Source organism: Bos indicus x Bos taurus, chromosome 1 (genome assembly GCF_003369695.1).
Source record: "Bos indicus x Bos taurus breed Angus x Brahman F1 hybrid chromosome 1, Bos_hybrid_MaternalHap_v2.0, whole genome shotgun sequence".
In the NCBI taxonomy this organism is placed as follows: domain Eukaryota; kingdom Metazoa; phylum Chordata; class Mammalia; order Artiodactyla; family Bovidae; genus Bos; species Bos indicus x Bos taurus.
Window position 1 is genome coordinate 79,775,149 of NC_040076.1, and position 25,724 is coordinate 79,800,872.

The window sequence follows — 25,724 nt, forward strand, 5'->3', positions numbered from 1 at the left end:
GCACAATAGAACTGGAAGTCAAGGAGAGGGCCCTGGTGGGGAAAAGTCTAGGATCTGCTTGAATCTCAGCAGACCAGCCCCTGCCCTGACATTGACACCAGGCCAGGTGAGCTGACCACCCAGCAGGACTATCACAGATGGGAGAGACCCCAAATGCAAGGCTGTAACATTGCTCTCTGGAGCTGTGTGCAGTGGACAACCTGCACATCGTATGGGACAGACCCACCACGCGGCCCCAAGAAGAAGGGGCAAGGCCATCTGAGGGCTCTGCTCTCTTCCCTCTCAGTTGCGGACTGTGGAGCTCCGGCAGAGCTGGAAAACGGAGTGGTCACCTTCTCCACCAGGAACAACCTCACCACATACAAGTCTGAGATCAGATATTCCTGCCAGAGGCCCTACTACAAGATGCTACACAATACCACAGGTGAGCCCTGCATGCTTACCCAGCCCACTCCCTCCTCATACTTTGGGCTCAGGGTTAGGCTGGGGGCTAACACAGCCAGTCTGCTGGCCATCGCTTGAGAGGAACTGGGAGGAGAAACCCTTGGAGACATACCTCACCTCTCCCTGCCTCAGGCCTGCACCCTGAGAGTTAAGCTTCATGACACCCCAGCAGCATGACATACTGCTAGGACCTATATGACATACGCACACAGACACACTCACAGCCCCCCGCAAAAAAGGAACCCTCAAAAAGATGTGAAGGCCAATCAGTTCTGCCTCCACCACAGACAAGAACCAAGAAAATGCTCCAAATTTCTCAGAGCCTCCAAGTCCTCTCTTTCAAAGAGGAATAGTGGCAGAGCTCACAGAGCTAGTGTAAGCCTCATGAGATGGTGGGCACGACTGTGGTTTATGAAAGCGTTTATTAAGTGGGGAAGCAGGGGCAGGGCAAGTGCGCCACCCAGAGCTGTGTGACTAATGATGAGAAGTGCCCTCCAGGGTCTGGGCGGGGCCCCCACAGGCAGGAGTCAGATTGCTCAGAGACACCATACTGAAGAGCATGCCATTTATTTTGGGGGCCAATGGGGAGCTATTGTGATTTTGAGCAGAGACAGGACGAAATCAGATTCCCATTTTAGAAAGATGCTTCAAGTTGCAGACCAGACTGGCTCAGAAAGAACAGCATCAGAAAGACTCTTTGGAAGACTTGCAGTGATTCACAGCGGAGGAATTAAGAGCTCAGATCTATTTTCCATGTGCTATGAATCAACCACGTTCTCCTTTTTCTTCAACCTTTTTTCCCTCACCCAGGTGTATATACCTGTTCTGCCCAAGGAGTCTGGATGAATGAAGTCCTGGGGAGAAGCCAGCCCACCTGCCTGCCAGGTACCTTGCTCTCAAGTTCTCTGCCTCAAGGTCCCATGCAAGGCACTGGGTCCACGGGTGCTCTGGCTGTTAATGGAGTAAGGGGTAGGGAGCATGATGCTTTGATTGCTTTTGAAGAGATATCTTTAGATGGTCAAAGGTCAGAAAAGTCTAGCCTCACATCCTCTCGAACAAACCAGCCTGTATGTTCAACCTGTTCTATCACAACAGGACACTTCCTGCCTCCTCTCTCTGCCATTCTGCTCTCTTCCTGCCAGGCTTCTCATCTCACACAGTTGGTATTTGTATCGGCTGTGCACCAGGAAAAGTGAGAAAGTGGGCACCTGCTCCTCGAGTACTCACTGTGTGGTAGTGAAGTGAAATTGCTCAGTCGTGTCCAACTCTTTGCAACCCCATGACAGTAGCCAACCAGGCTCCTCCGTCCATGGGATTTTCCAGGCAAGAATACTGCAGTGGGTTGCCATTTCCTTCTCCAGGGGATCTTCCTGACCCAGGGATCGAACCCAGGTCTCCCACATTGTAGGCAGATGCTTTACCATCTGAGCCACCACGGGGTAGAGGAGGTGGAAATCAGACAAGCACCAAATAACCATAGGCATAGCAACAAGTTCTTCCAAAAAGCAGTATGCTCAAGTCTTAGTGACTGCTGTCTCCCCTGAGCTCACTTACTGACCCTACTTTAAAATGAACAAAGAGTTTTGTGGTAACAGGAAGTGTCCCTGTGCATGTAGATTTGGGGGCTATTTTATGGATACCTGCATTGGTATTAAACGGATGAATGATTTACATCGTAATCATGATGTATGCACATATTCAAATTGACTTAGAATAGTATAGCCCTAAATGCACACTCTAGGGTTAAATAAATAACCCACCAAAAATTAAATATTCACAACACAGAAATTTACACTTCAAAAAGAAATAAGAATAGTGATTCAATCAATAGTGATTGAAAGATATAATCATTCAAGAAAAGCAGTGTTGATTTCATCATTTGGTTGAACAGCAGTAGCTTTACCATATGGTTCAGGGTTGAGTGGCATTCATATTTTACTGAATTAGAGTGTTGGGTAAACTGAGATAGTGTATTGTTTGAATGGTACATTGTAGTAACCTCCAATATTCACTCAGTAGATTTCTAGATTTAGGCATTAAAATGGAAAGGCTATGGAGCCGTCTACCAGACCTGAAGAAAGTTTTAGCATTTGGGCATCAGCTTTGGCCATCACAACTGCTACAAGATCTCAGAGAAGGAAGACATTCCTACCTGTGGTTGTCTGGGAGCAGAGAAATGAGGACGGGTTAGGAAGACTTCACTTAAGAGTGCTTTCAATCTAAGCAAGAATTCAAAGAATTCATGAGGGTCTGGAAGAAGGAAAAGGTCAACCCATCCACACTCTGCTGGCCCCCGTCATCTCAGTTAGGCTTAGCCAGGAACACACCTAAGGGCCACAGCTGGGAAAGCCTTGGAGAAGATGGGGAATGGTACAGCTGTGGCAAACTAGAGATCAATTCCTCATTTTGCTAATACTATGTGGGCCAAAGAAAATGGCAGTGTAGGTGGGTTCCATCCTGGGCAGTACTGTTGTGATGTCTAGAAGGGATGAGGTACTACGCTGGGAGTCAAGGGCCCAGCTCCTAGTCCTGGTGTTGCCTTTTCCTGATCTCCATCTTTGTTAAGTCATCTGACCTCTTTGGGGCTAGGATTTCATACCTCAGAAGTAGGGGAGCAGAATCAGGTGATCCATGACATTCTATGACTCTTGATGGTCATCATCCTCTAGATTCATACAAAGCATGCTGGATATAATGAGTCTTGAAATTCTGGTAACACCTAGTCTTGAGCAGAACATGGTGTATCATTGGACCAGGCCAGGAAATTACAAATTCTCTTCTAAAACACTGAGATTGAATGCAGAGACAAGCCAGAATAGAGAAAGCCATTTCATCTGGCATCATAATATCCACCTTTCCAAGAAAACTATTAAGCAAATATTATTTTCCCCTTATTTTACACTGAGAAAACTAAGGACCAAGAAGGTATAATGATTTAACCACAGTTATCTGCAAAAAGTTAAAGGCAAAACTGGAAGGTGGACTCAAGACTTCTGATGTCAACACAAGCAATGCTCAGCCATTCTTGACTCTGCCATCCTCAGGAACCCAGGATTCCAGAATATCACAATTTTGTTTTTAGGGACCTCCCTCAGTACCTCCAGTCTTCTAGAGCCCAAATCTGATTTCAGCACAGCTGAAGCTCTAGTATTTCAAGTCAAGTCTTCTGTCCCAGGAAAGACTGGATGGAGAATGGTAGCAGATAAAAAGAATGGCCCCATTTCAATGAGCACTCTCGAAGGCTTGTGGCATCATTCAACGTCTTGAAAGGACAAGAGCATATCAAGAAGAAAAAAAGACTTTAGTGGAAAAAATGAAGCTAGAATCCAAAGAAACAGGCTCCACTCCTGGCTCTGTCACTAATGACTTTGAATATATCTCTTGCATTCCCTGAACCTTAATTTCGCCATCAGTAAATTAGCCGTTCTCCAAGCTTCCCCAGCTTGGAGACATTCTGTGACCTGGGTATGCCACAGGCACCTTGGTTGGAAAAGGCACCATTCAGTGCTGGCTTTGTTCTGACCATGGATTGAGCCACAGGCATGTCCTTCATCAGATGCGGGTCTTTCAGCACTCAATAAGTTGCTGCAAAGGGCTAGTCACAGACCGGCCTTGAGAAGTCACTCTGTAGGCTGCTGCTTATAATTGGGATTCTGGCCTTCAACTCTGAAAGGCTCAGCCACAGCCAATTAGCAAAACCCAGCTCACATCTGGCCTGGGGTGAACAGCAGGGTGCCTCAGGATCACATAAAACATCCGGAAGAAGAGCATCTGAAAAGCATTAGGTTGCTGGAAGCCTGACCTCTCAAAGTTGCCAAGACAACTCAAATGCTCCTTGGTCTTTAAAGGATTACTGAAAGTATCCAGGGCCAAGGGGTGTAGCCCTGGCAATTTGCAACCAAGAGGAGGTCAATGCTCATACCAGGCTTACCTACCAGACCTAAGCACTCTGCTGAGAGGGGCCCTTGTGAGCTGGTTCTTAGCCAGCAGGGGGCTGGTACTGAAGACCCTCTGCTCATGGGCCAAAGGCGTATGGCTGCAGGAGACTGGTGGTGCATGTGCATGCTCGGGGTACAACTCGGTGGAATGAAGTTTGATCAGACCTTTCTTCTTCCCCTGAAGGTACTACTGGGCTCCTGGGTGCAATGATGGATGGCTCAGAGCAGAGCCCATGCATCATTGCTTGTAGATTACGCCACCTTTCTCTAAGCTCGGATGCCCTGGCCATCCCTTCACAGCATGTGTCCCATAGGCCAGAGAAGAAGAGGTTACAGGGCATGAGACCACACCCTTCATATGTAATGAGGCATTGTGGAATACAGGATAAGACATTCGTCTTAGAATCTAGTTAAGCCCTTGCTAACCAGCTTAACAGCCATGTGACCTTGGGTCAGTCACTTACCCTCTGGAGAGTTTTATTCACCTATAAAATGAGAGTGGCCAGGGCAAATGAAATAAAAATCAAAGGAATTTGTAATTTAAAGGATCCTTGAAGATCATTTTGACCAACAGTCTCATCTAGCAGATCAAAAAGTGAAATCCAGAGAAGGAAATTTACTTACCAGAGTCACACAGGACAGAGTGGAGAAAAGCCAGATCAAGACCCCAAGTGTCTTGTTTTCCACTCCAGTGTTTGCTGTGACCTGCTAGACAGTCTTTTAATCTCCTGTCTCTCAAAGCCATTGACCTGTGGTTCTCAGAAGTTTTCCAAGTGCCCACAGCATGGACCATATCTGGGTTCTGAGATGCCTTTTCTAGAGAAGAAAGGGGCAAAGGGACTGCTGCTGGAGATAGTCCTGGTAAAGATGATCCAGACCACAGGTGGTCTTGGCTGAAAGGGTTCAGGATGGTGAAGGCCCACAAGTAAACTGGTCTGGTCCATAGAGGGTCCTGGCTACAGAAGGGTCAGACTACAGAGGAGCCAGGCTAGAAAGACTTAGGCCAAAAATGACCCCATTCAGAGCTTTCTCAGGCCAGCACGGCCCCCAAACATAGGCCAGGGTCCACAGTGGCATAATCTACAGTGGGTGAGATGTGCATTTCTTTAAGAGGCTCTTTGCACCTGGCTGACCTGACCAGTCTCCTTCTCTCGTCCCTCCCCCTCCTTCTTACAGTGTGCGGTCAGCCCTCACGCTCGCTGCCAAACCTGGTCAAGCGGATCATTGGGGGCCGCAACGCCGAGCCTGGCCTCTTCCCGTGGCAGGCCCTGATTGTGGTGGAGGACACCTCAAGGGTGCCCAATGACAAGTGGTTTGGGAGCGGGGCCCTGCTCTCCGAGTCCTGGATCCTCACGGCCGCCCACGTGCTGCGCTCCCAGCGCAGAGACAACACAGTGACACCGGTCTCCAAGGAGCATGTCACCGTCCACCTGGGCCTGCACGACGTGCGGGACAAATCCGGGGCTGTCAACAGCTCGGCTGCCCGAGTGGTGCTGCACCCGGACTTCAACATCCAGAGTTACAACCATGACATCGCCCTGGTGCAGCTGCGGGAGCCCGTGCCCCTGGGGCCCCACATCCTCCCCGTCTGCCTGCCGCCGCCCGAGCCCGCAGGCCCGGCACCCCACGTGCTGGGGCTGGTAGCCGGCTGGGGCATCTCCAACCCGAACGTGACAGTGGACGAGATCATCGGCAGCGGCACGCGGACCTTGTCAGACGTCCTGCAGTATGTCAAGCTACCCGTGGTGCCCCACGCCGAGTGCAAGACCAGCTACGAGTCGCGGTCAGGCAACTACAGCGTCACCGAGAACATGTTCTGCGCCGGCTACTACGAGGGCGGCAAGGACACGTGCCTAGGAGACAGCGGTGGCGCCTTTGTCATCCTCGACGACGCCAGCCAGCGCTGGGTGGCCCAAGGCCTGGTGTCCTGGGGAGGCCCTGAAGAATGTGGCAGCAAGCAGGTGTATGGGGTCTACACGAAGGTCTCCAACTATGTGGACTGGGTGTGGGAGCAGATGGGTTCCCCGCAGGGCCTGGGCGAGCTGCAGGTGGAGCGGTGAGCTGCCGGACTCCTGCCTGCCAACCTCCCTGCCCAGCCCCAGCAAGACTGCACCCTCCTAATGACAACGCACTCCACTGTTACTCACAAGACCAAGGGATGGACACACTGTTCCCACCCTCCCCAGATGGCTCCTGGCTCCCTGAGAGGCAGCAGTGTGGTACAGGAAAAGGCCCTACATAAGAAACCTGGGTCCCTGGCCCTGGGGCAAGTCCCTTTCCCTCTCTGGGCCTCACTCTCCCGCAGGACGGGGAGGGAGCTAGACTCGGGCCAGTGCCCGGACTCCTCTCCTGGAATGCCCACCCCAAGGGCCTCATTCACTCCTAGTTGTGCATCAAATCCAGTGGCACCACCATTGGTATAACTGAGCTTGGACCTGACTGTTAGAAAATGTTTCCTTGCCTAGAGCTGAGTCCATATATTTTCCCCACTCTGCCCTCTGGTCTAGACCCTTTTCTATCAGAAAAGCCCTCAGATTTGAGGAGACAGGGATGACACCCCAGAGGCCCCTCTCTCTAAATATAAGGCCTTGTGGTACTTTCATCCCTGGGTTTTCTCTCCCCAAAGCTTCTTGTAGTCCAAGTCTTATCTCTTCTATTCCCTGTTAAAGGAATCTCAAAGGACAAAGAGAAAGCTGGGAAACTCTATGATGACCGGGGGGAGAAGAACAGTGGGAAGCTTTCCAACCCCATTAAATTCCTATCATCAACGCAAAACATGTATCTGGGTACATCCACACCTGACTCTCCAGACAAGCACGAAGCAAGCTTCCAGTCTTGAAATGTGTCGCCTGAAAGGGCTATCCGAGCCCCAGCCCTAGATGTGGAGACTCAACCCGATTGCTTGGAGAAAGAGAAGGCTCACACCATGCTGCTGTGCCTCTGGGCAGGGAAACGGAAGAAGGGAGGATTATATGAGTGACCTCCTCACACCAGACCTTGTTCCCCCCACAGCATTCCTGCAGTCTGAGCTCTACAGAGAACCCACCTGGCATGAATGTTCTGAGGGACCCACTCCTCCAGCTTCCAGGAGCCAAGTCAAGAGAAGCATGGACTTGCCCAAGAAAGGCAGTAAGAGGAGAAGGAGAGCCCAGGGTCCTGGGTTCAAGCCGCAGCTCTGCCCCAAAACTGGCTTGTAACTTTTGACAAATTGCTTTCCCTCCCTGGGCCTCAGTTTCCCCATTTGTAAAAGGAAGGCATCGGATCCCCCTCAGGGTGCTTCCAGCTCCAGCGTTCACTGCTTCCAATGCCAGCAACCTCTCCCTGGCTATCCCCAGCCTGATCGTCCTCCTCCCCGGGGTTTGCTCTCCTGGGGACTCCCCATCAGAGACAGAAGCCTTGAGAAGGATTCCAAGAGAGCAGTTGGGAAGCATCTGCTTTTCCAGTTGGGTCCTGACAGCACACTCCTGTGTCTGAGCGGTGCATGTAGAGGATGCTATACTTTGTATATTTATATCACAAGCTTCACTCCTCTGTAAGGTTCCTCTGAGCTGTTTCCTCCATCAGGGAACCAAAATGGAAATAAATCCTCTGTGGATAACCAACAGCCTTTGTTTGGGGGTTTGGTTATTGTTGGTGTTTGTTTGTTTTGACCTTTTGAAGAAAATCTGACCCTTCATTAAGCCACAATCTCTCTCACTGTGGAAAGAGTACAGTTTTTGTCACCTGGACATTATCCAAGAAAGGGTGATGAGAAATGGAGGTGGTTATGGACATGTGTTCTCTCAAAGGCTACCTGTTCCATCATAGAAGTGCCTGCCATTTAAGTCCTTGAGTTCAAAGTGCCCAGATAAGCACAGGAAGCAAGATCGTGTGCACCCAAGTCTCATGCAGGCAAGGGGAGTTCAATGTCATGAGCGGAGTGGAGATCGTAGTGTTATGGGAATTTAAGGAGGGGGAGGTTCACACAGCCGAAAGGGGTCTGGGTAACTTTTCAAAGAGGTTACAAAGAATACACTGGGAGATAGGAGGGCAGGGCAGAGGGGACAAAGGTCAGGTAGGAAAGTGTGCCCCGAGTGGATGGGAACAGAGGGCGTAGGGGAGAGTGGACAGTCTTGAATGTCATACTTGTGTTAGTGCCCTGTCCTGTAGCCAGTGACTGCCTAATTTGGGGCATATCAGAATCACTTGTGTTTATTAGGAATGCAGGTTCCTAGGTCTCACCCATGGCAGGTTCTGAATCAGTAGGCTGAGTGTGGGCAGCAGGCTGTGGCAAGTGGAGGGGGTGAAGGGAGGGACCAACCTAGAGAGTGATAGGAAATCAGTGCAACCATTCTGGAGAGAGGTGGTGCAAACCACCAGACCAAGGCGTGACACCGAAGATGTGGGGGTGCAGTCTGAAAGCGTTCAAGTAGTGTAGTGGGTAGAACTTGGTGCAGAGGCATTGTGTGAAATAGTGCAGACAGGAGATGTAGTGGAACACAAGCTAATATGTTAGTGAGGGCTCCCATGTCATACGCTCACAGTTTGTGTTTGGGGTTTGTATCATATTGAAACTGTCATGCTTTTTACACTACTGAGAACTAAAAGAATCCTACATCATACCTTACACTTTATGTGCAGCTGGTTTCAGAGATTATCAGTCTTGTGTTCCATCACATCCTCTAGGTTTTTGGATTTATATTGTTGATGTATTGAGACACTGAAGTGTCGTGGGGTTGCATGAAGAGCACACGGCGACATTACTCTCTGCTTCTCCTGGTAATTTTTTTTTTACCAGTAGCTGATTAAAGATGGTGGCTGAAGAAAAGGGAGGCAACAAGGACACTGTCTGTGCAGACATTAACAGACATCTGGAGTAACAAAAGGGAGATGGCTGGTGAAGGATGCTGTGTTTGAGGAGTTTATGAGCAATCCAGCTGGAGGTGTAGAAAGGAGGAGTCCACAGGAGAAGGCAGATTAGAGACACTGATCTGAAATTCATCAGAGTCTAAGTGTGGTGTGATGGCATGGGAAGAAGTGGCATCATCCACTGGAAAGGAAAAGAAAAGACGAGGGGGCTGAGGACTAAAGAAGGGGAACACCAGCATGGATTGCATGGAAAGAAGAAGAAAAACCCCAAGAAAGACATAGAAAAGGGAAATCAGAAACACGAGAAGAAAAGAGCTTCAGAAGCCAAGGAGAGAAAGTGTCAAGAAGAAAAAAGTGATCAACAATGCAAATGAGCCGGGACAGTCCAGAGGACACTTCCAGGCTGGATGTTCCTAGGCACCAGGACCAACAACTGCCATCAAGTCTGGAAGAGGATCCAGGGGACAGACCCATGCTCATATTTAAGTCCCTAGCCCTTCCTCCCCCTTCCTTTATGCTCCATTTCCCTAATCCTCCTCCCTTTCCTCCTCCATAGCCTCTTCCTTCTTTCCCACTTTTCTCTTCCTTGCTCTCTCCCTCCCTCAGTTCTCCCTCCTTCTCTCTTTCTCTCTCTCAAGCTTTTCCTAGGTTTTTTATCTCTTTCCTGAGGCAGCCTTTCTGGGACATCTTTGCCCAGTTCTCCAGGTTTTGCTTCCCTGAAACCAATTAATACAAACCTCTTGTTCTTGTCTGACTCTTCAAATGAGTTTGTATTTTCAGACTTTGGTTTCTGTTTTGCTCTTTCATGAGTCAAAGCTGTATCTAGCCTCACCTAAAACAACAGATGCTCCAGCTTTAACAGTGGTTAGCTGCAAGGTGAGGAGAATTCTTAGAGATGAAGAATACATGAGAGAAAATTTCAGAAATAGTGTCCTCCTATACATGTAAATATCACCACTGAAGTTCCAGTTATGGGTCCAGAGCCATTCTGTCATATGATTACAAATCTATTAGATTGTCAAATGGCCACTTTATGTCCAAGTTTGTGTGAACCATGGTACTTTGTTCTTTTGAGTCCACCTCCAAAGGACAGGGAAGGATGTGAATACTGAGTGTCAATTTTCTTTCCAGAAGCTTGACTATGGAAGAAAGGACAGGGAGACACTATGGAATGAATGAGAAGCTGAGAAAATGAAAATGCAATTTTTAGCATGAAAAGTCTTGATCATGTTTTGGAGGCATAAAGAAAGGAGAAGTGCAAGATAGAGGAGAAGGGTATGAATCCTCAAAACCAGGTCCCCAAGAGTTTGGAAGTGAGGGGATCCAGAGCCCAGAATCAGTTCTGAAGAGATGTTTAGAGAGGGAGTAGATACAAAGGAGGATGGTTTCTTGTGGGCTTTGTGTTTGTTTGTTGAAACTTTTTCTACAAACTTTCCATAAAGTGATGATTGGCAGGTCTGGGCTTATAGCCCGTAGTCTAGCAACCCCAACTGAGAAGGACCTTCTAGCAAAACTCCCAAGGCAGGCTTTTATTGGCCTGTCCAGGGTTACATTCCCATCTCTGGGCAATCACTGTGACCAGAGTATAAGAGTCTTTCACTAGTCAGGTCATGGTCACATTCCTAAACCCTAGAACCAGAGGTAAGATCATTGCAACTCAGGCTAAAGGGAAAAGAAATGGGGGAAGAGAGGACCCTAGAGGAAACTTCGGGTGCTATTAGTGAAAGGGGCAATGGGTGCTGGGAAATCAAAAATAACAGATATTCCTTACAGAGGGTGATGAGCTAGCAGCTTTTGCAAAGGGCAAGGTGGAGCCCAGAGTGTGACCTATCCTCCTTCCCTTGGCTGCAGTGTGTGGGATCCCCAAGTTCTCCCGGAATCTGTTGGCCAGGATCATCAATGGACGCCCTGCCCAGAAGGGCACCACCCCCTGGATTGCCATGCTGTCACACCTGAATGGGCAGCCCTTCTGCGGGGGCTCCCTTCTAGGTAAGGAGAGGTGGAAGGGATGGAGGATCCAGGATTAGAGGGTGGGGTAGAGGAAAGGGACCTGACCCTCTTCTTGGAGACTGACAAGGTTTCTTCACTGAGAAGCTTCCACTCTAGCAGCAGGGCCCAGAAGCACAATGTGGTAGAAAGAGCCCTTAGCTGGAGCAGGGAGACACTTGTTCTGTTCCAGCTGGCTCCTTCAGGCAACACTTCCTGAGCCCTGGTCACTCTCTGGCACTGAGAAGGGTCAGGGAGTCAGACCCTTAAACATGGACTACAACACAAAGCACTTCCATGCAGCTCAAAGTCAGGGTGTGCCAGTGCCCTGGGCCGAGGGAGAACCAGGAAACCCACCCTAGAGGAGTCAAAGAAGGGAGATTTTCAAAGCTTTGAATGCGATGCTTGGGAATCAAGATGCATCTTAAATGCTACTCCAGGTTTATAATCATGTTCCTAAAAGTCCTCTCCCGAGACAACATGGATTGAAAGAAGGGTTAATCTGGAAGCCAAGAGTCCAGTGAGGTGGCTAGATTGCAGTAGTGAGGAGGGAAGTCATTAGCCTCAGAATAAGAATAGGGGATGAGGGATGGAAACAGGCAGAGTCAGATTCAAAGCCATTGGAAAAGGGAACTGCCAGACTTTTGTAATGGACTGAACGTGGTTGGGAGTGGCAGCAGAGGCAAGAAAGAAATGATTTATGGCTCTTCCTATCACAGTTCAGCTAAGATGAGCTAAGGTCCATCCCAGCTCTGACATCATAATAAAAATTAATAGCAATCTAGAGTCCCTCTGACCCCATCACAGAGGAGGAAGGCATGGACGGGTCCACCTCTGCTTGGGCAGCTCTAGGGTTGCTGGCCTCGCCTCACCCTGACCCACCCTCTCCTCCAGGGTGCGCTCAGGGGAGGACAGCTCCCTGACAAGGGACCCCTGAGGGAAGGTGCGGGCACTGGTGAGACTGCAGCCTGGACATCTGGGTTACGTGAAGTGGTAACCCAGCAGAGGGGCTGATCCTTATATTCCCACAAACACAAAGACAGGAGCTCTCACTCTCTGGAGCCTCCCAAAGGGTCACAGTGAGTGAGCACAGGTTAAAGGGGAGCCCAGTGGGGAGCAGGCAGGGGAGAGAACCAAGAATGAGAGGGGTTAGAAGGACAGAGACAAAAATAGCGTAAGAGGGCATGTCAGAGACCTAGAGAGGGGAGTGAAGGGAGACGAAGGGCGAAATGAAAGAAAACAAGTACAAACAGAGAAAGAGAAACTGGTAGGGCAGGAAATGAGAGATAGAGAATCATGAAAGGAGAAAAGCAGGGGGACCAGAGGAGAGGAAAGCATCAGAAAAGAAGCAGAGAGGGGAGGAGCAGACAGGGAGAGTGGACGAGAGCAAAGACACTTCTGATTTTGTTAGAATGTATTATATGTAAGAGAGATGGGTTAAGTACCCACTGTTTAAGGGTTAGACTCCTGTTCTGAAGCCTTGGGTGTTTCAGCTCAATGATGTTCAGTGCTCACTGTGTCTACTGCACGCTTGTTCCCACTTCCCTAACCTCAGCCAAGCTACAAGAGCTCTGCAAGGTATCCTCAGCCTTGCCCAGAGCCCTTCTCATCTGGAATCTCCTCCTCCTCCTGTTGTCTAGTTTTGTAGAGGGAAGGAAAGGCAGGAGAGGGCGTAAGAAACCGAGAAGAAGCTGAGGGACAGACAGAGGGAACCTGCCCGTTCAGTGCCCACTATGAAGCCTGTGCAGAGGGGTCCTGACTCAGGGACTCACTATCTGCAGAGCTGGGAGATGAAGCTATGTCTTGGTCTCATCATTGCTCTCCCCAGCCCTGTTCCATGGCAGGCTTCCTAATCTGGGTGCCTCATTCCACTTTATCCACTTGGAAAATTATCCAGGAGCCCCTGGCTGTAGACAGGGATCAAAAATACCACCAGGGGAAAGAGGATGGCCTGTGTAGGGCACTATCTGGAAGCCAGTAGCCGGAGCACATGGCTGCCCCTGAGAGAGTCAGGAACCTGCACAGAAAGGGACCTCTGCCCGCAACTCTGAACTCTGCTATGATACCCACACTCCAAAGCCCTGGTACCTTTCTTTCTGTTTGGCTCATCCCAGTATGTCTCTGGGCTCAGCTATTTACGGGTTTGTCACCTGATTCACCTTGGGGATGAACCAAGCCCTGATCCTATATTAAGCAAAGAGCAGGAATGTGTCCAGCAAGGGAAAAAGAGCCAAGATACAAGAGATGTGCTAGGCTGATCATCAGGAGACCCACGGTCAGCCCTGGTCCTGCCACCCACCTGCAGAGCTGCCCTAGACATCCCCGCTCCCCTCAGGCCTCAGAATCCATGTCTATAAAATGAGAGGTTTGGGTCAGAGCAGTGGTTCCCAGCCTTCGTGACAGCAGAACTTTGGGGGCACTTTTAAAGTGTGTTTGTACCTGGGCCTCACTCCACGACTTAGATGGTCTGGCTCAAGCCCAGACATTGTCTGGGGAGGATTTCTTTGTTTGTTTTTAATTCCCCACATGATTCTATTATAAATGTGTACTCACATTTGAGAAGAATCATGTGCAGCAATACTTTTCAAACTTTAATACGCCTAGAAGTTACTTGAAGTTCTTTTTAAGATTCTCAGATTTTACTACTGAGTACAGATTCTGATTCAGTAGACCTGTGTGGGGGCCTGAGAGTCTGCATTTCCAAGAAGCTCCCAGGTGAGGCTGAGGCCGCTAGTCCAGGGACCGCACCTTGAGCAGCAAGGCCCCAAGGGGCAACCGGTGAGCAAGACTATGGACGCCTTGGGCTGTCTGGAGCTTGCCAACCCCATGCATTTAAGGGAAACCTGGAATCGTTTTTAAAATGTTCAGTGTTGACCTAGGTTGGGGAAGTAGATGAAATCACAGATTCAACTCCTCATCTTCAGATTAAGATCAATGAGTTTCTGCCCTGGGGGCTGTGAAATGCAAGGGAGTAGGGTGCTGTGGAGAGGGGTCTGAAGCCCTCAGCTTGAGGTAGTGGGACGCAAGGTGGGGCCATGAGGACAGGGTGTGTTCACAATTCTGTTCTCAGGCTCCAAATGGATTGTGACTGCGGCTCACTGTCTCCATGAAGCGCCGGATTCAGAGGACGTAACTCTCCGTGATTTGGACTTGCTCAGCCCCTCTGCCTTCAAAATCATCATGGGTGAGTGTGGGCCAAGCTGATTCCTGAATCCAGCTGTGGTTCTGGGGATGGGGTGTATCTACTCACTCAGTCATCAGGGAGGGAGTCATTGGAAATGAAGGACAAGCCAGGACAGGAGTCCAGGGACCTGCCCAAGTCCTGGATCACAGTCGAAGCCCAAGGCAGTGATTCTTGAATGTTAGGACCATGAGCAGATCATTGAAGGTGAGGCCTTATATTTTATAATAAAGACTCCCATCTGGATAACTTCCAAAGATGTCTCAGACTTCTATGAATCCGTGGTTTCAAGTGATTCATACACAAACAATCCAAGCTTCCCTTCTCCTTTGTAAACTGGCTGATGGAGTTCAGTTCACCACATATTTATGTCCTGACATTATGTCAGATCTAAAGACACAAGTTCCTGCCCACAAGGACTGATAGTCTAATAAAGGAATAAAATATGAGCACAAAGCCCCCTAATAAAATGCAGGAAGCAGTAAGTTCTGTAGGAGAGGAACAGGGGGAGTTCATAGGGAAGAGATTCCTAACTGAAGCGTCTAACTCAAGAATCTCCGAGGTTTCACGGAGGAGGCAACACATTACCCGGGTACGGAAGGGTGACTATGGTTTGGACATATGGTAATGGGCCCTGGAATGAGTATTAATTACAAGGCGATGGGATCAGATCAGATTATGAAGAAAGATAGAGGTTCGAGCCCAGGACAATATGTGGGGAAAGGCAAATGGGGAGGGATGGCTTAAAACAGGTACGTGAAGGGCACTGTAAGGGTTAGGGCTGGAAGCATGGGCTGCATGGCAGGGGCTGGCAGGGAACAAGGTGGGACTTTATCCTCCAAGCTTCCTATGCCCTCATGTCTCACATGCCTTCTTCTTGCCCAGGCAAGCTTCGGAGGACCCAGTCAGATGAGAATGAACAGAGTCTCAGAGTCAAACAAGTCTTCTTCCATCCCCTGTATAACCCCAACACGTACGAGAATGATGTTGCTCTGTTGGAGCTGTCGAGGGGCCCGGTGCTAAATGACTTTGTGATGCCCATCTGTCTACCCCAGAGGCCACCGGAGGAAGGTACCGCACCCACCTGATTCCACCTCGGCAGAGCCTCCAGGGAGGCTTTTACTCCAGCGCTGGTCAGGCTTCAGTGCCAGCTGAGTCAGCTGACTGTGTCTGCCTGATTCCTCAGCCGCCTTCCCTAAAACAGCTAAGCCAAAACAAGTTTCAAGGCGGTGCACAAAAGCAGGCAGGCTTGGTCAGTATTTCAAGCAAGTATCCGTCAGGGTCCAGACAGGAAAACAGAAACCAGACTAGTTACTGTAACAAAAAGAATTTAATACAGGGTATTGGAGAGCTGGAGAAGTAAAGCGGGATGCTGAGATCAGAGAGAGAGCACTTGCAGGGAGGAACTGCCAGTCCTGGGGGTGGAGGAACAAAGGGAAGAGGTTGGAGTTACAGAGCCTGGAAGTTTAGGCAGGGGCTCTGTGAAGTAGGAACTCAGACTCTGCAGAAGAGGCCCTGTGCTGACGGTGCCGGGAAGCAACCGCCACTGCTGGGGGAGCCACCACTAGGGTGATGCCATCGGGAACAGCAGGGCTTCCTGGAACTGCCCCCTGTTTTCAGGAATGTTCCTGATAAAATGGATCTGCCATTCCAGAGTCTCATTCGCAGCATCACAAAGCAGAGTATAAAAGGGTACGCTGGAGCTGAGAGATAATGACTTAATCGCTAACACAGGCTCAACTCTCCAGGCTGCCATCTCCTAGCTGGACAACCTTGAAGAAGTTGCCTAACTTCAAGCCCCTTCCCTTTACACTAGGAATAATAAATACCCCATGGGTGGTTGTGATGTTTCAGTGAAATAATAATCAAACATATTCAGCATAGAGTGAGAGTCCAACTCAGGGAAGTTGGTTTTTGTTTCATCCTGTTCTAAATTCAGTGGTGCCATGTCACAGCTAACCTTCTTTAGTTCAACGAAGTTATTTTTTTAAAAATGACTGAATGGAATATGAGAAGTATTGAGGGGAAGTGAGCCCACAGGAAAGGCTCTGATGCATCAGATACCATGTGTCTGCCATGTACCACTTGATTTACATTAATTAATTTATGTGCTACTTATAAAAGCCTTGTGAAGTAGTATTGTAGTCCCATTTTCAGGTGAGAAAACTGAGGCTTGGCAAAGGGAAGTGCTTTACCCGAGGTTCAGCTTGTAAGAAGTAGATCTGGGGCTGGAATTCAGATCTTCCAACTTAAGGCCCAGAGCTGTTTTCAGTATCCAGGCTCTTTTCAAATGATGAAACAAGTAAGTGCTCTATCCGTGCCCAGCCCATGTTCACATTGCCTCAAGATTTGCCAACCTTACAGACTTCTAGAACATCAGAGCTAGGAGGGGTTTTAGAGGTACCGAGTCCGACCTCTTCGTTTTATGGATGAGAAAACTAAGGATCAGAAGGGGAGGGAGCACATCCTGTTGTGGGCTAGGCTGGACTTTGTATTTATTCAGTTATTGATTGAGCATCTACTCTGTGTCAGCCCTGCTGTAGGCATAAGGATACAGCCCTGAATAAGGCAGATGAGATTACTGCTCTCACGGAGCTGAGGTTCCAAGCTAGTTGGGAGTGGGAGAGAACAGACAACTAAACACATAAACCAGCTAACATCTCATAGAAACAAATGCCCAAACCACTGTCTCAGGTAAGCTCCAGCCCAAGTCTTCCTCCTCACCATGCTGGCATTTTCTCAGGGGGAACACTCAGTGTTTCCTCCACATGCAGGGGATGAGGGGGTTGCAAGGTGCCACCCTCAAAAAACCTGCAGACAGCCTGTCCGCTCTCACTGTGTCTTCTCTCCTCCAGGGGCCGTGGTCATCGTCAGTGGTTGGGGGAAGCAGTTCTTGCAAAGGTTCCCAGAGACCCTGATGGAGGTGAAGTTCAATATATACCCTTCAGAGGGTGACACTTGTGCCCCACATTGGGCATTTCTGAGCCCCAGTGTCTCTCAGGGGTTTGGAGGTTTGGACTGGGGATGAGTGAGACAGGTACGAAGGGACCAGACTCACCTTCAAAGTTAAGTGAGATTGAATCCCAACTAGTTTGATCTATTTGTTCTACATGTCATAAGACTCTAGTCTGTAAACATTGTTTAGTATTTCTGTAGCTTATTAAAAGCTCAATTTATGGAAACACTTCCAGAAAAACAGAAGGTTTGGACACCCTAAAAGGTGATCCATCTGTATACATCAGGAAGACTCACATAGCAGTAACCAAGAATGGGTCAAGGGATGGGCCCTGAGAGCCACAGTCGTTGCAGCAATGAACTTGACTATGGCATTTGAAAGTTTACATTTCTCATCATTTCAGAAAAGAACACTGAACCAGGAGTAAGAAGCCACACTTCCAAGTCCCAGCCCCTAGTAACCTACTGGGTGATCTTAAACAAGTCATCTTGCCTCTGGACTGCAGTGTCGTTTCTCAAGCTGCAAAGCCACCAGCAACACTAGATGTCCTCCAAGAGCTGTCTGGCTTGGACATTACCAGGTTCTACGAGAGCCACGGCTAGTTTCTAAACTGTTCAATGTACATTATTTTAACCACACTTTAAATTTTGGGGTTTGCAACAACCATTTACCCCTTCAATCATTCACTCTTGAGTATTTATTCAGTGCCTCTTCCCAGGGGGCATTAGTGGTAAAAAGCTCACCTGCCAATGCAGGAGACATAACAGACGTGGGTTCAATCCCTGGATTGGGATGATCCCCTGAAGAAGGAAATGACAACCGTGGAGAATTCCATGGACAGAAGAGCCTGGTGGGCTACAGTCCATGGGGTCGCAGAGTCAGACACGACTGACATTGTATTAACGACTTTGTATTGTATTAACTACTAAGTATGCAGGGGGATAAGAGGACAGATCTGGCCCCTTGTCTTCTTGGCTTATAGGGACAGACAGAAAGTATTCATCAGTGTGATCATCGGAATGAGGAAGAGGTGCAGGATGCTTCAGAATATATAACCAGGCTCTGACTTTGTCTTGGGAGTGCAGAAGGCCAGAGGAAGTGACAGTTAAGCGATGTAATGAGTGGTGGATAGAGGTTAGTCAGACACTCGATGGTTTGCTGAGGACAGGTGCTTATACCACCCTGCCTGGCTTCCTCTCCCCCACCTCTCTGGGAAGGCGATGCCTCAGAGGGACGTGGATACCTCTGGTACCCTCCCAGCAAGGGCCAATAGAATTTGTGCTTTGTGGGAGATGTGACTCATTCAGTTCTTGGTTTGGCTGAATGAGACTCATGCGATTCCTCTTTTTATTCTAGGCACCCACTCCAACATTTACCCTCAAGCTGAATCAAGGGCAATAAGAAACGCAATACCTTACCTTTATGTATCAATGCATCATCTCAATTCAAAATAACATTTCCTGAGTAGTGACCATGTTCCAAGCTATATAAGATAGAAATGTGCAACATACAGTCTGAGGGTATGGAAACTCAAACCATGGTGAGGGAGAACATAAGTGAAGTTTGCTGCAAGGTGAGCCTCACGAACCTCTATGTGAGTGTGTGTGTGGCTCAGTCATGTCTGACTCTTTGCGATCCCCACGGACTCCACTGTCCATGGAATTTTCCAGGCAAGAACACTGGAGTTGGTTGCCATTTCCTACTCCAGAGAATCTTCCCAACTCAGAGATTGAAACTGCATCTCTTGCGCCTCCTGCAGTGGCAGACAGATCCCTTATACTGCGCTGCCTGGGAAGCCCACACCACCCACTGTGTATGCAGGGTTTGTAGTTCACAGAGCATCTGCTCGTTCAACTCCTCTCTTCGTAACAACTCCATTTAATTAGCATGTCAAATATTATGATTCCCATTTTTCAGATGAGGAAACAGAGTCTCAGAAATCTGAAAAAACAGTGAAGGCTACATGTCCCACATCCCACAACCAGTAATGTTAAGGGTGGGGAAAAGAAGACTGCCCATAGGTTTTGCATATGCTAATGTGTTTGAAATAATGCATATGCTAAGCAAAATTATCTCCATTTGACAGATGAGAAAACTGAGGTCCAGAGGGGGCAAATGACATGTGCAAGGTCACACCGCAAGTTCATGACTAAGACTGTACCAGAACACAGACCTCCTGGTTCTGCGTTCAGTACCTGTACCAGAGGGCAGTTTCTGAGGCGAGGTCTAAGGCAGACCCAGGTTTGTCCAGGAAGGAGACAGAGCGGGGGATGGGGTGTCAGAAGAGCAGGGCTCAGCCAGGGTTGGGGACTGACAACGGTCTTGTGTTCCAGATCGAAATCCCAATTGTTGACCACCACATCTGTCGGGAGGCCTATGCTCCACTGAAGAAAAAAGTGACCAGAGACATGATCTGTGCTGGGGAGAAGGAAGGTGAGTCAAGACGCCTGCCTACAGCAGGGCGCCACCAGCCAGGGCGGGGCACCACGCCCAGCAAAGGCGGCCCTGCAGACCTTGGAGCTGGCAGGTTGAACAGCAGAGGAAGGGGAGGAACGAGGCTGGGGACGGGGAGGAAGATCATGAGAGGAAAGATTCCACTGGAGAAGTTACATCGGAGAAAAGTGTGCCAAGTAAGGGATTTCCATACTTCCCTTCTCCCAGCCCAGGTTTCCCCCTATGTAACCGAGAGTCCTGAACCTACGCTTTCTAAAATCACAGAGGTAGGAGGAGGCCTGACTACAACTCTCAGAGTCCAAGTTTCAGTCCAACGGTCTGCTGCGCCCCCTGGTGTCCAATTCTCTGAACTACATGTCAGTCGTAGGGAGAGGGAGGGCCCTCTGGATTTGGGTCTAAGGAAGGAGTCACGTTAACCCGGGTCACTTCTTCCTCTAGGGGGCAGGGATGCCTGTGCGGGTGACTCTGGAGGGCCCATGGTGACACTGGATACACAGAGAGGCCAGTGGTACCTGGTGGGCACGGTGTCCTGGGGCGTGGACTGCGGAAAGAAGGACCGCTACGGAGTGTATTCGTACATCTTCCACAACAAGGACTGGATCCGGAGGGTCACCGGCATGAGCAATTGAGTTCAGTTCCTCACCCTCTGCCTCACCTGCCCATGGTCAGTCAGCACCAGAGGATAATTATCTGATGCCAAACGGCCCTCACCCTACACGCACCTCATTCAGCCCACCTATTACTGGCCAATTAAGGGGGCATCTCAGCCATCTTCTCACTCTCCTTAAAGAAGCAGAGTAGCAGAGTGATCAGAACCCAGGTTGTATCGCCTACTAGCTTTGCAACACTGGACAGGTGACTTCACCTCTTTGAGCCTCAGTTTCTTCATCCCTGTGATGGAAATGGCCTACCTTACCTGCTCAGAAACATATGATGAAGATCAAATTTATTTCATAGCACTTAGCGACTTCACTTTCACCTTCCACTTTCACGCATTGGAGAAGGAAATGGCAACCCACTCCAGTGTTCTTGCCTGGAGAATCCCAGGGACGGCGGGGCCTGGTGGGCTGCCGTCTAAGGGGTCGCACAGAGTCGGACATGACTGACTCGACTTAGCAGCAGCAGCAGCAGCACAATGCAGGTATAAACTAAGTGCTGAATAAATGTGACTTAGTGGAAGGCCGGTGTGTCTACCAGGCACACTGCATTCGCTTATAAATCCTGGCTGGGGCTTAGGGTTGAGCAAGTGTGTACCTGTCCCCTCAACCTTGACCATAGCCTTCGCCTGCCCCCAAATGCGCTATGCTTCTTTGCTGCCACGCATTCCCCAACCCCAGTTCCCACCCCTCTCCATGAAAAGGTAAAAGAGACAGTCTGAGTCTCTGCAGGTCCCATAGTGATGCACTTATGACTGAGCTGGATACCGAACTGTGAGAGTGCCTGAGAGAAGCAGAGACAGGGAGAGGGGAGACTGGGAACCAGCTCGCCCCCAGCTCCCTGTGACTCTATGCAAGTCCCTTCCCCTCATCCCAACAAAGACCCTCCCAGTTCTGACAGTCAAGGATCCAACAAAGCCATTTCTCCCTGATGAGATGAGTTAAAGCCAAAATTACCAAAAGGTCAAAAAGGGCCAATAGAGCTTTGAAGTGAAAGTGTTAGTCGTTCAGTCATGTCCAACTCATCGTGACCCCATGTGCTCCAGGCAAGAATACTGGAGTGGGTAGCCATTGCCTTCTCCAGGGGATCTTCCTGACCCAGGAATTGAACCCAGGTCTCCTGCATTGCAGGCAGATTCTTTACCACTTGAGCCACCAGAACCCGTAGAGCTTTGATGCAGACCAAATCCTGCTGCTACTGCAACACCTACCCCGTGCACCACACCCTGGCTCCCCAGGATGTAGCCCAGGCAGAGTGCAAGCCTAGGGGCCTTTTCTTATTCCTAAGCAGAGCCTCTGTTCTAGGTGCCCACCTCCTTTTCTTCCTGGGAACCTGGCATGAGGTGGGCCCTGGGAGGCCAGACTCAGGCCCCTGTACTCTCGCTCCCTGTGTCCACAGCTGACCCCAAGCACCGTTCCCCTGGTTCCTCACCCCTGTTCCTCAGCCAGAACACCCCAGCCCTGCAGGTCATAAAATCTTCCCAAGCAGAATGCCTCTTCCCTTCAGGAGCCACCTTCTCTCTCAGGAAGATTCCAGGGTCCTCCTCCCCTCCAGAACTCTGAGATGTGAGCCCTTCAAGGGATCAGAAGCTCCAAGTCCTGTCTTCTGTTCTGTCTTCAATTCTGTTCCAAAATTGGTCTTCATGGGAGATTTCAGTTCTTGACCTGCACTGCATTCAAGGTCTCTTGCCGAAAGAAGATACTGGGAATGAGAACTTATGAACACTAAGCCCTAGGCTGACCACTCAGGGACAGCAATTTACAGCCAGTTTTTGATTCTCTGAGCAGGGCATTCTACCTCTCTGTGCCCTGCTGTTTGTTCTCTACAAAGAAGGCGGCCTTCATACTCAGTCCCACCAGACATTTGTCAAGCAAACTGGAGTTCTATTTTAGATACCAAAGAAGAATCACAATGCAAAGTTTTGGAACTACCTAAAGCATTCCAAACATCATGCCTGCTCATTTCACAGCACTGCCTGAGTGTCCCTCCCTGTGCCAGGCTGTCATGACTGCTATGGGTACCACCATGATGAAGGGAACATGATTCATACTTTCCAGGAGCTCCTGCACAAAGAACTGACACCTACACAAGTATCCACCATAACAGAATGAACCCTACTGCGTGCTATGTGTCAGAACAGCACAGATGTGAAAGAAAGGCCATTCCTGTATGCAGGCATTGGAGGAGGGGACACCAGGAAAGCATCTCAGAGGAGACGGTGTTGGAATTGGCCTTGAAGAAGGTGGGCATTTCTACAGGTAAGACAAAAGGAGGCCTTCTAGACACAACAATAAGAGCACATGTCCATTCTTCTCTCATAAAAATGACGTGTCCAGCAGACCAGTGCTCTGACTCTGGAATCAGAGTCAATATCTAGAAGAACTTTTCTCCTTAAATTCAGGCAATTCTGGGACTTGAAGCAGCCTCGAGATTTGTGTACAAATGCCAATTTCTGGCTGGATGAGTTTATCCTGTTTATTCCAATTGCAACTTCATCCTTATCTAAGGGATGTCTAGATGTGCTGCTGGACTTTACCTTACCCTTGATCTATGAGCATTTACTAGATATGCCAGCCCCTGCACTGCTGCTAAGGTCCAAGAAACCCAAATGTCTCACAGGGTTGTAGAAGCAGAGGGTTGGAGGGTCTGTTAGGACCATATTGTCTAACTCTATGACCTCATTCTTGAGCATATCTAAAGATATGACACTAGCTACCTCCAAATATAGCCAACTTCAACGTCAAAATGACTATCTCTTAGAGAGGTCTCTCTTCTATGCAACCACAATTCACCTCCCAGAGAATAGTTAGTATACCTAAAGCTAGGATTCTGTACCATGGAATGTTATTATTAGCAACACTGATCATGCCCAATTTCATCAGAAACAGAAACTGTTGCTCTACAACATGTGTAGCTGTAACTGCACATTTTTTCCAATAAACATCTGTATTGAGTCAAAGCATCCTATTTGGCTTGTATGTTTTTCATGGACTGATGGTTCTGGTGAGTTGCATTGTCATTTATCAACAGTTCTCTGTATCCAATTAGGATCCCTGTACCATGGAGAGAGAGAGAGAGATTATGATGGGAAAATCAAATCATTGATACCAAAGCACTTCTTAGGCTTCTCAGGTCAGTTCTGATGAAATACCTTATTCTTTTGTTCCTGTAAGTTATCAAAATATTCCAGGAAGACCATCTTTCAATATCCAAGTTACATTTCTTGATTCATCCACACCCAGAATAGAAAAAACATTTTTTTTTTTTTTTTTTGGATCATGTGTTCAATTGTTTGGTTCAGAGACTATGGCACCAGGTTGATGAGTAGCCTATTCTGAATTAGAGTACGTACTTTCCTTCTGCAATGAATTAAACTTATTACCAGGTGACAGAATCAAAGAATCAGCACCACCAAGAAGTCCTTAAGTAAAGGTAAGCAAGAATCAGGGAAGGAAAATCTATAGCCTCTTGCAGCAGAAACAGTAGCCAATCTGGGTCTAGAGTGAGTCTTGAAATCAAGAGACTTAGGTTGTAATCCAAGCATTGGTTGACTTCTTTATTCACTTAATTTTCCCATCTACAAACTGGCAGAAAAATCTTTGCCCTACCCTTGTCTGAGGGTTGTGCTATCAGATGAATTAACATACAGGAAAAAAATTTGGAAACTAAATTAGATCAATATAAATAGTTCTATGGGAGATTATAACACTTTGGAGTATTTCCCAAGCTTGGGTCTTCAACTCAGGTCACACATCTGGTGGGAGGCAGAGGCGAGGCAGACACCCTCCTGCTCTGGCCCTAGATCCAGAACTACTCTGACTCAGCAGCAGCACCATCACTAAGACATTCCGCTTTAGTGTTTTCCTGGAAAGAACCGTGTTCTTTTACTTTGCAAACTGAAGAAGAAAGCATCCCAGTCTCTGAACCAAACAACTGAACAATGGACAATAGGATATGAAAAAGCAGGGAGATGAAAGGGTAGTGAACGGGGAAGACTGAGCGGCCCATTGTCCCTGGAGAGCCAGAGAAATCAGGAGAAAAAAGATCACCTTCAGGAAGTCCCGACTGGGATGCTTAGCGTGGTTTGGGGAATTTGAGGATTGTAGACCAAGGAGAGACGTGATCGGCTATATCTTTCAAAATCAAGTTTACTGCAGAGAGTAAACTGAGGGAGAAGAGCCTAAAGATAAGGAGACTCAATATGGCTTCTGAACAACAGGCGAGGGACCCCCTGGCCCTGAACAAGGGCAGGCTGAGGAGAGGGAGGAGAGGAACCCGCTTCCAGGGGCTCTGAGGACCTAGGGCTGGGCCCTGAGAAGCCTGTTTAGAGAGGTTCAAACGTCTGTTCATGTGTGAGAGTGAATAAGTAGAGAGCACAGAGGGGAAAGAGCAGAGGCCAAAACCCAAAGGCAGTCATCGTTTTCAGGTCCCTGGATGTTCTGTGACCCTCCGGCATCAGCGCGGTCTCCAGAAAGCAAGCCAGGGCATTCTCTGAACTTGAGAGAGAGAGACAAACAGAGCCTTTGTGGCCCCCTCCTGTGTCTGGTATGTGCTGACCTTTTTTCAAGAAGATAAGGAAAATGTTTTTTGTATGCAAAAACACAGGCTCTGTTCTCAGCAATGAGCCTCTGATCACAGGAAAAAGAGCCAGGACCCTGCCAGTATTTAGGCAAAGGCTCCATGGGAGGCCCCTGTGAGGAAGGGCGTTAGGACAATACAGTGCTCTGACGAGGGGAAGATGTGCCAAGCTGGGCCTGTGCCCAGGGCGAGCGTGCAGAATGGTGAACAGATTAGTGTGGGTGGGAACAGAACTCTTCCTCTAATATCCTCCAGTCCCAGGGGAAGACTCTGCAAAGTAACATGCCAATGGGCCAGCACCAAACAGAACAAGCCCCAGGCATACGAAAGGCACAGCAGAGATGCAGTGCAGGCCCGGGGCTCTCAGAAATGCTGACCTACTTTAACAGTGAGGATTCTCGCCTCCCCCGAGCTATTCATCCTATGCCACTATTCCATCTTGCCCATCTTCTGGCATTATCTGGTTTATTTAACCAGGCCCACTAAACACTCACATGTGGCCCAGACCTGTTGACGGGATCCCAGACAATGGAATCTTTCCAAAAACAACTCCCTTTGGTCTGAGTTTGTATGCCCAAGGCCCAAATCCATGTTGGCAGTCTAGGCCTCCCATTATGTCTTTTTATTTCAGGGCATTTCAACATTATGAAATGCTTTTAAAAAAAAGAAAAAAACAGAGACA

The 25,724-nt window shown here is 48.8% G+C and overlaps 1 protein-coding gene across 5 annotated transcripts in view; it reads left to right on the forward strand.

Moving 5' to 3' along the window:
- Positions 1–23,431, forward strand: part of MASP1 (mannan binding lectin serine peptidase 1) — a 68,356-nt gene extending 44,925 nt beyond the window's left edge. For 3 of the 5 annotated variants that reach the window (XM_027538456.1, XM_027538491.1, XM_027538481.1), the window contains 3 exons: positions 287–424; positions 1,255–1,329; positions 5,559–7,986. In XM_027538456.1, coding sequence (XP_027394257.1) covers positions 287–424; positions 1,255–1,329; positions 5,559–6,442 — 1,097 coding nt within the window. In that variant the 3' untranslated portion in view covers positions 6,443–7,986. Of the gene's footprint in view, positions 1–286; positions 425–1,254; positions 1,330–5,558; positions 7,987–11,081; positions 11,220–14,286; positions 14,401–15,282; positions 15,469–17,252; positions 17,321–19,686; positions 19,787–20,245 lie in introns of those variants that run through there. The other 2 variants (XM_027538473.1, XM_027538464.1) reach the window with 2 other exon arrangements.
- The last annotated feature ends 2,293 nt before the right edge of the window (positions 23,432–25,724 follow it).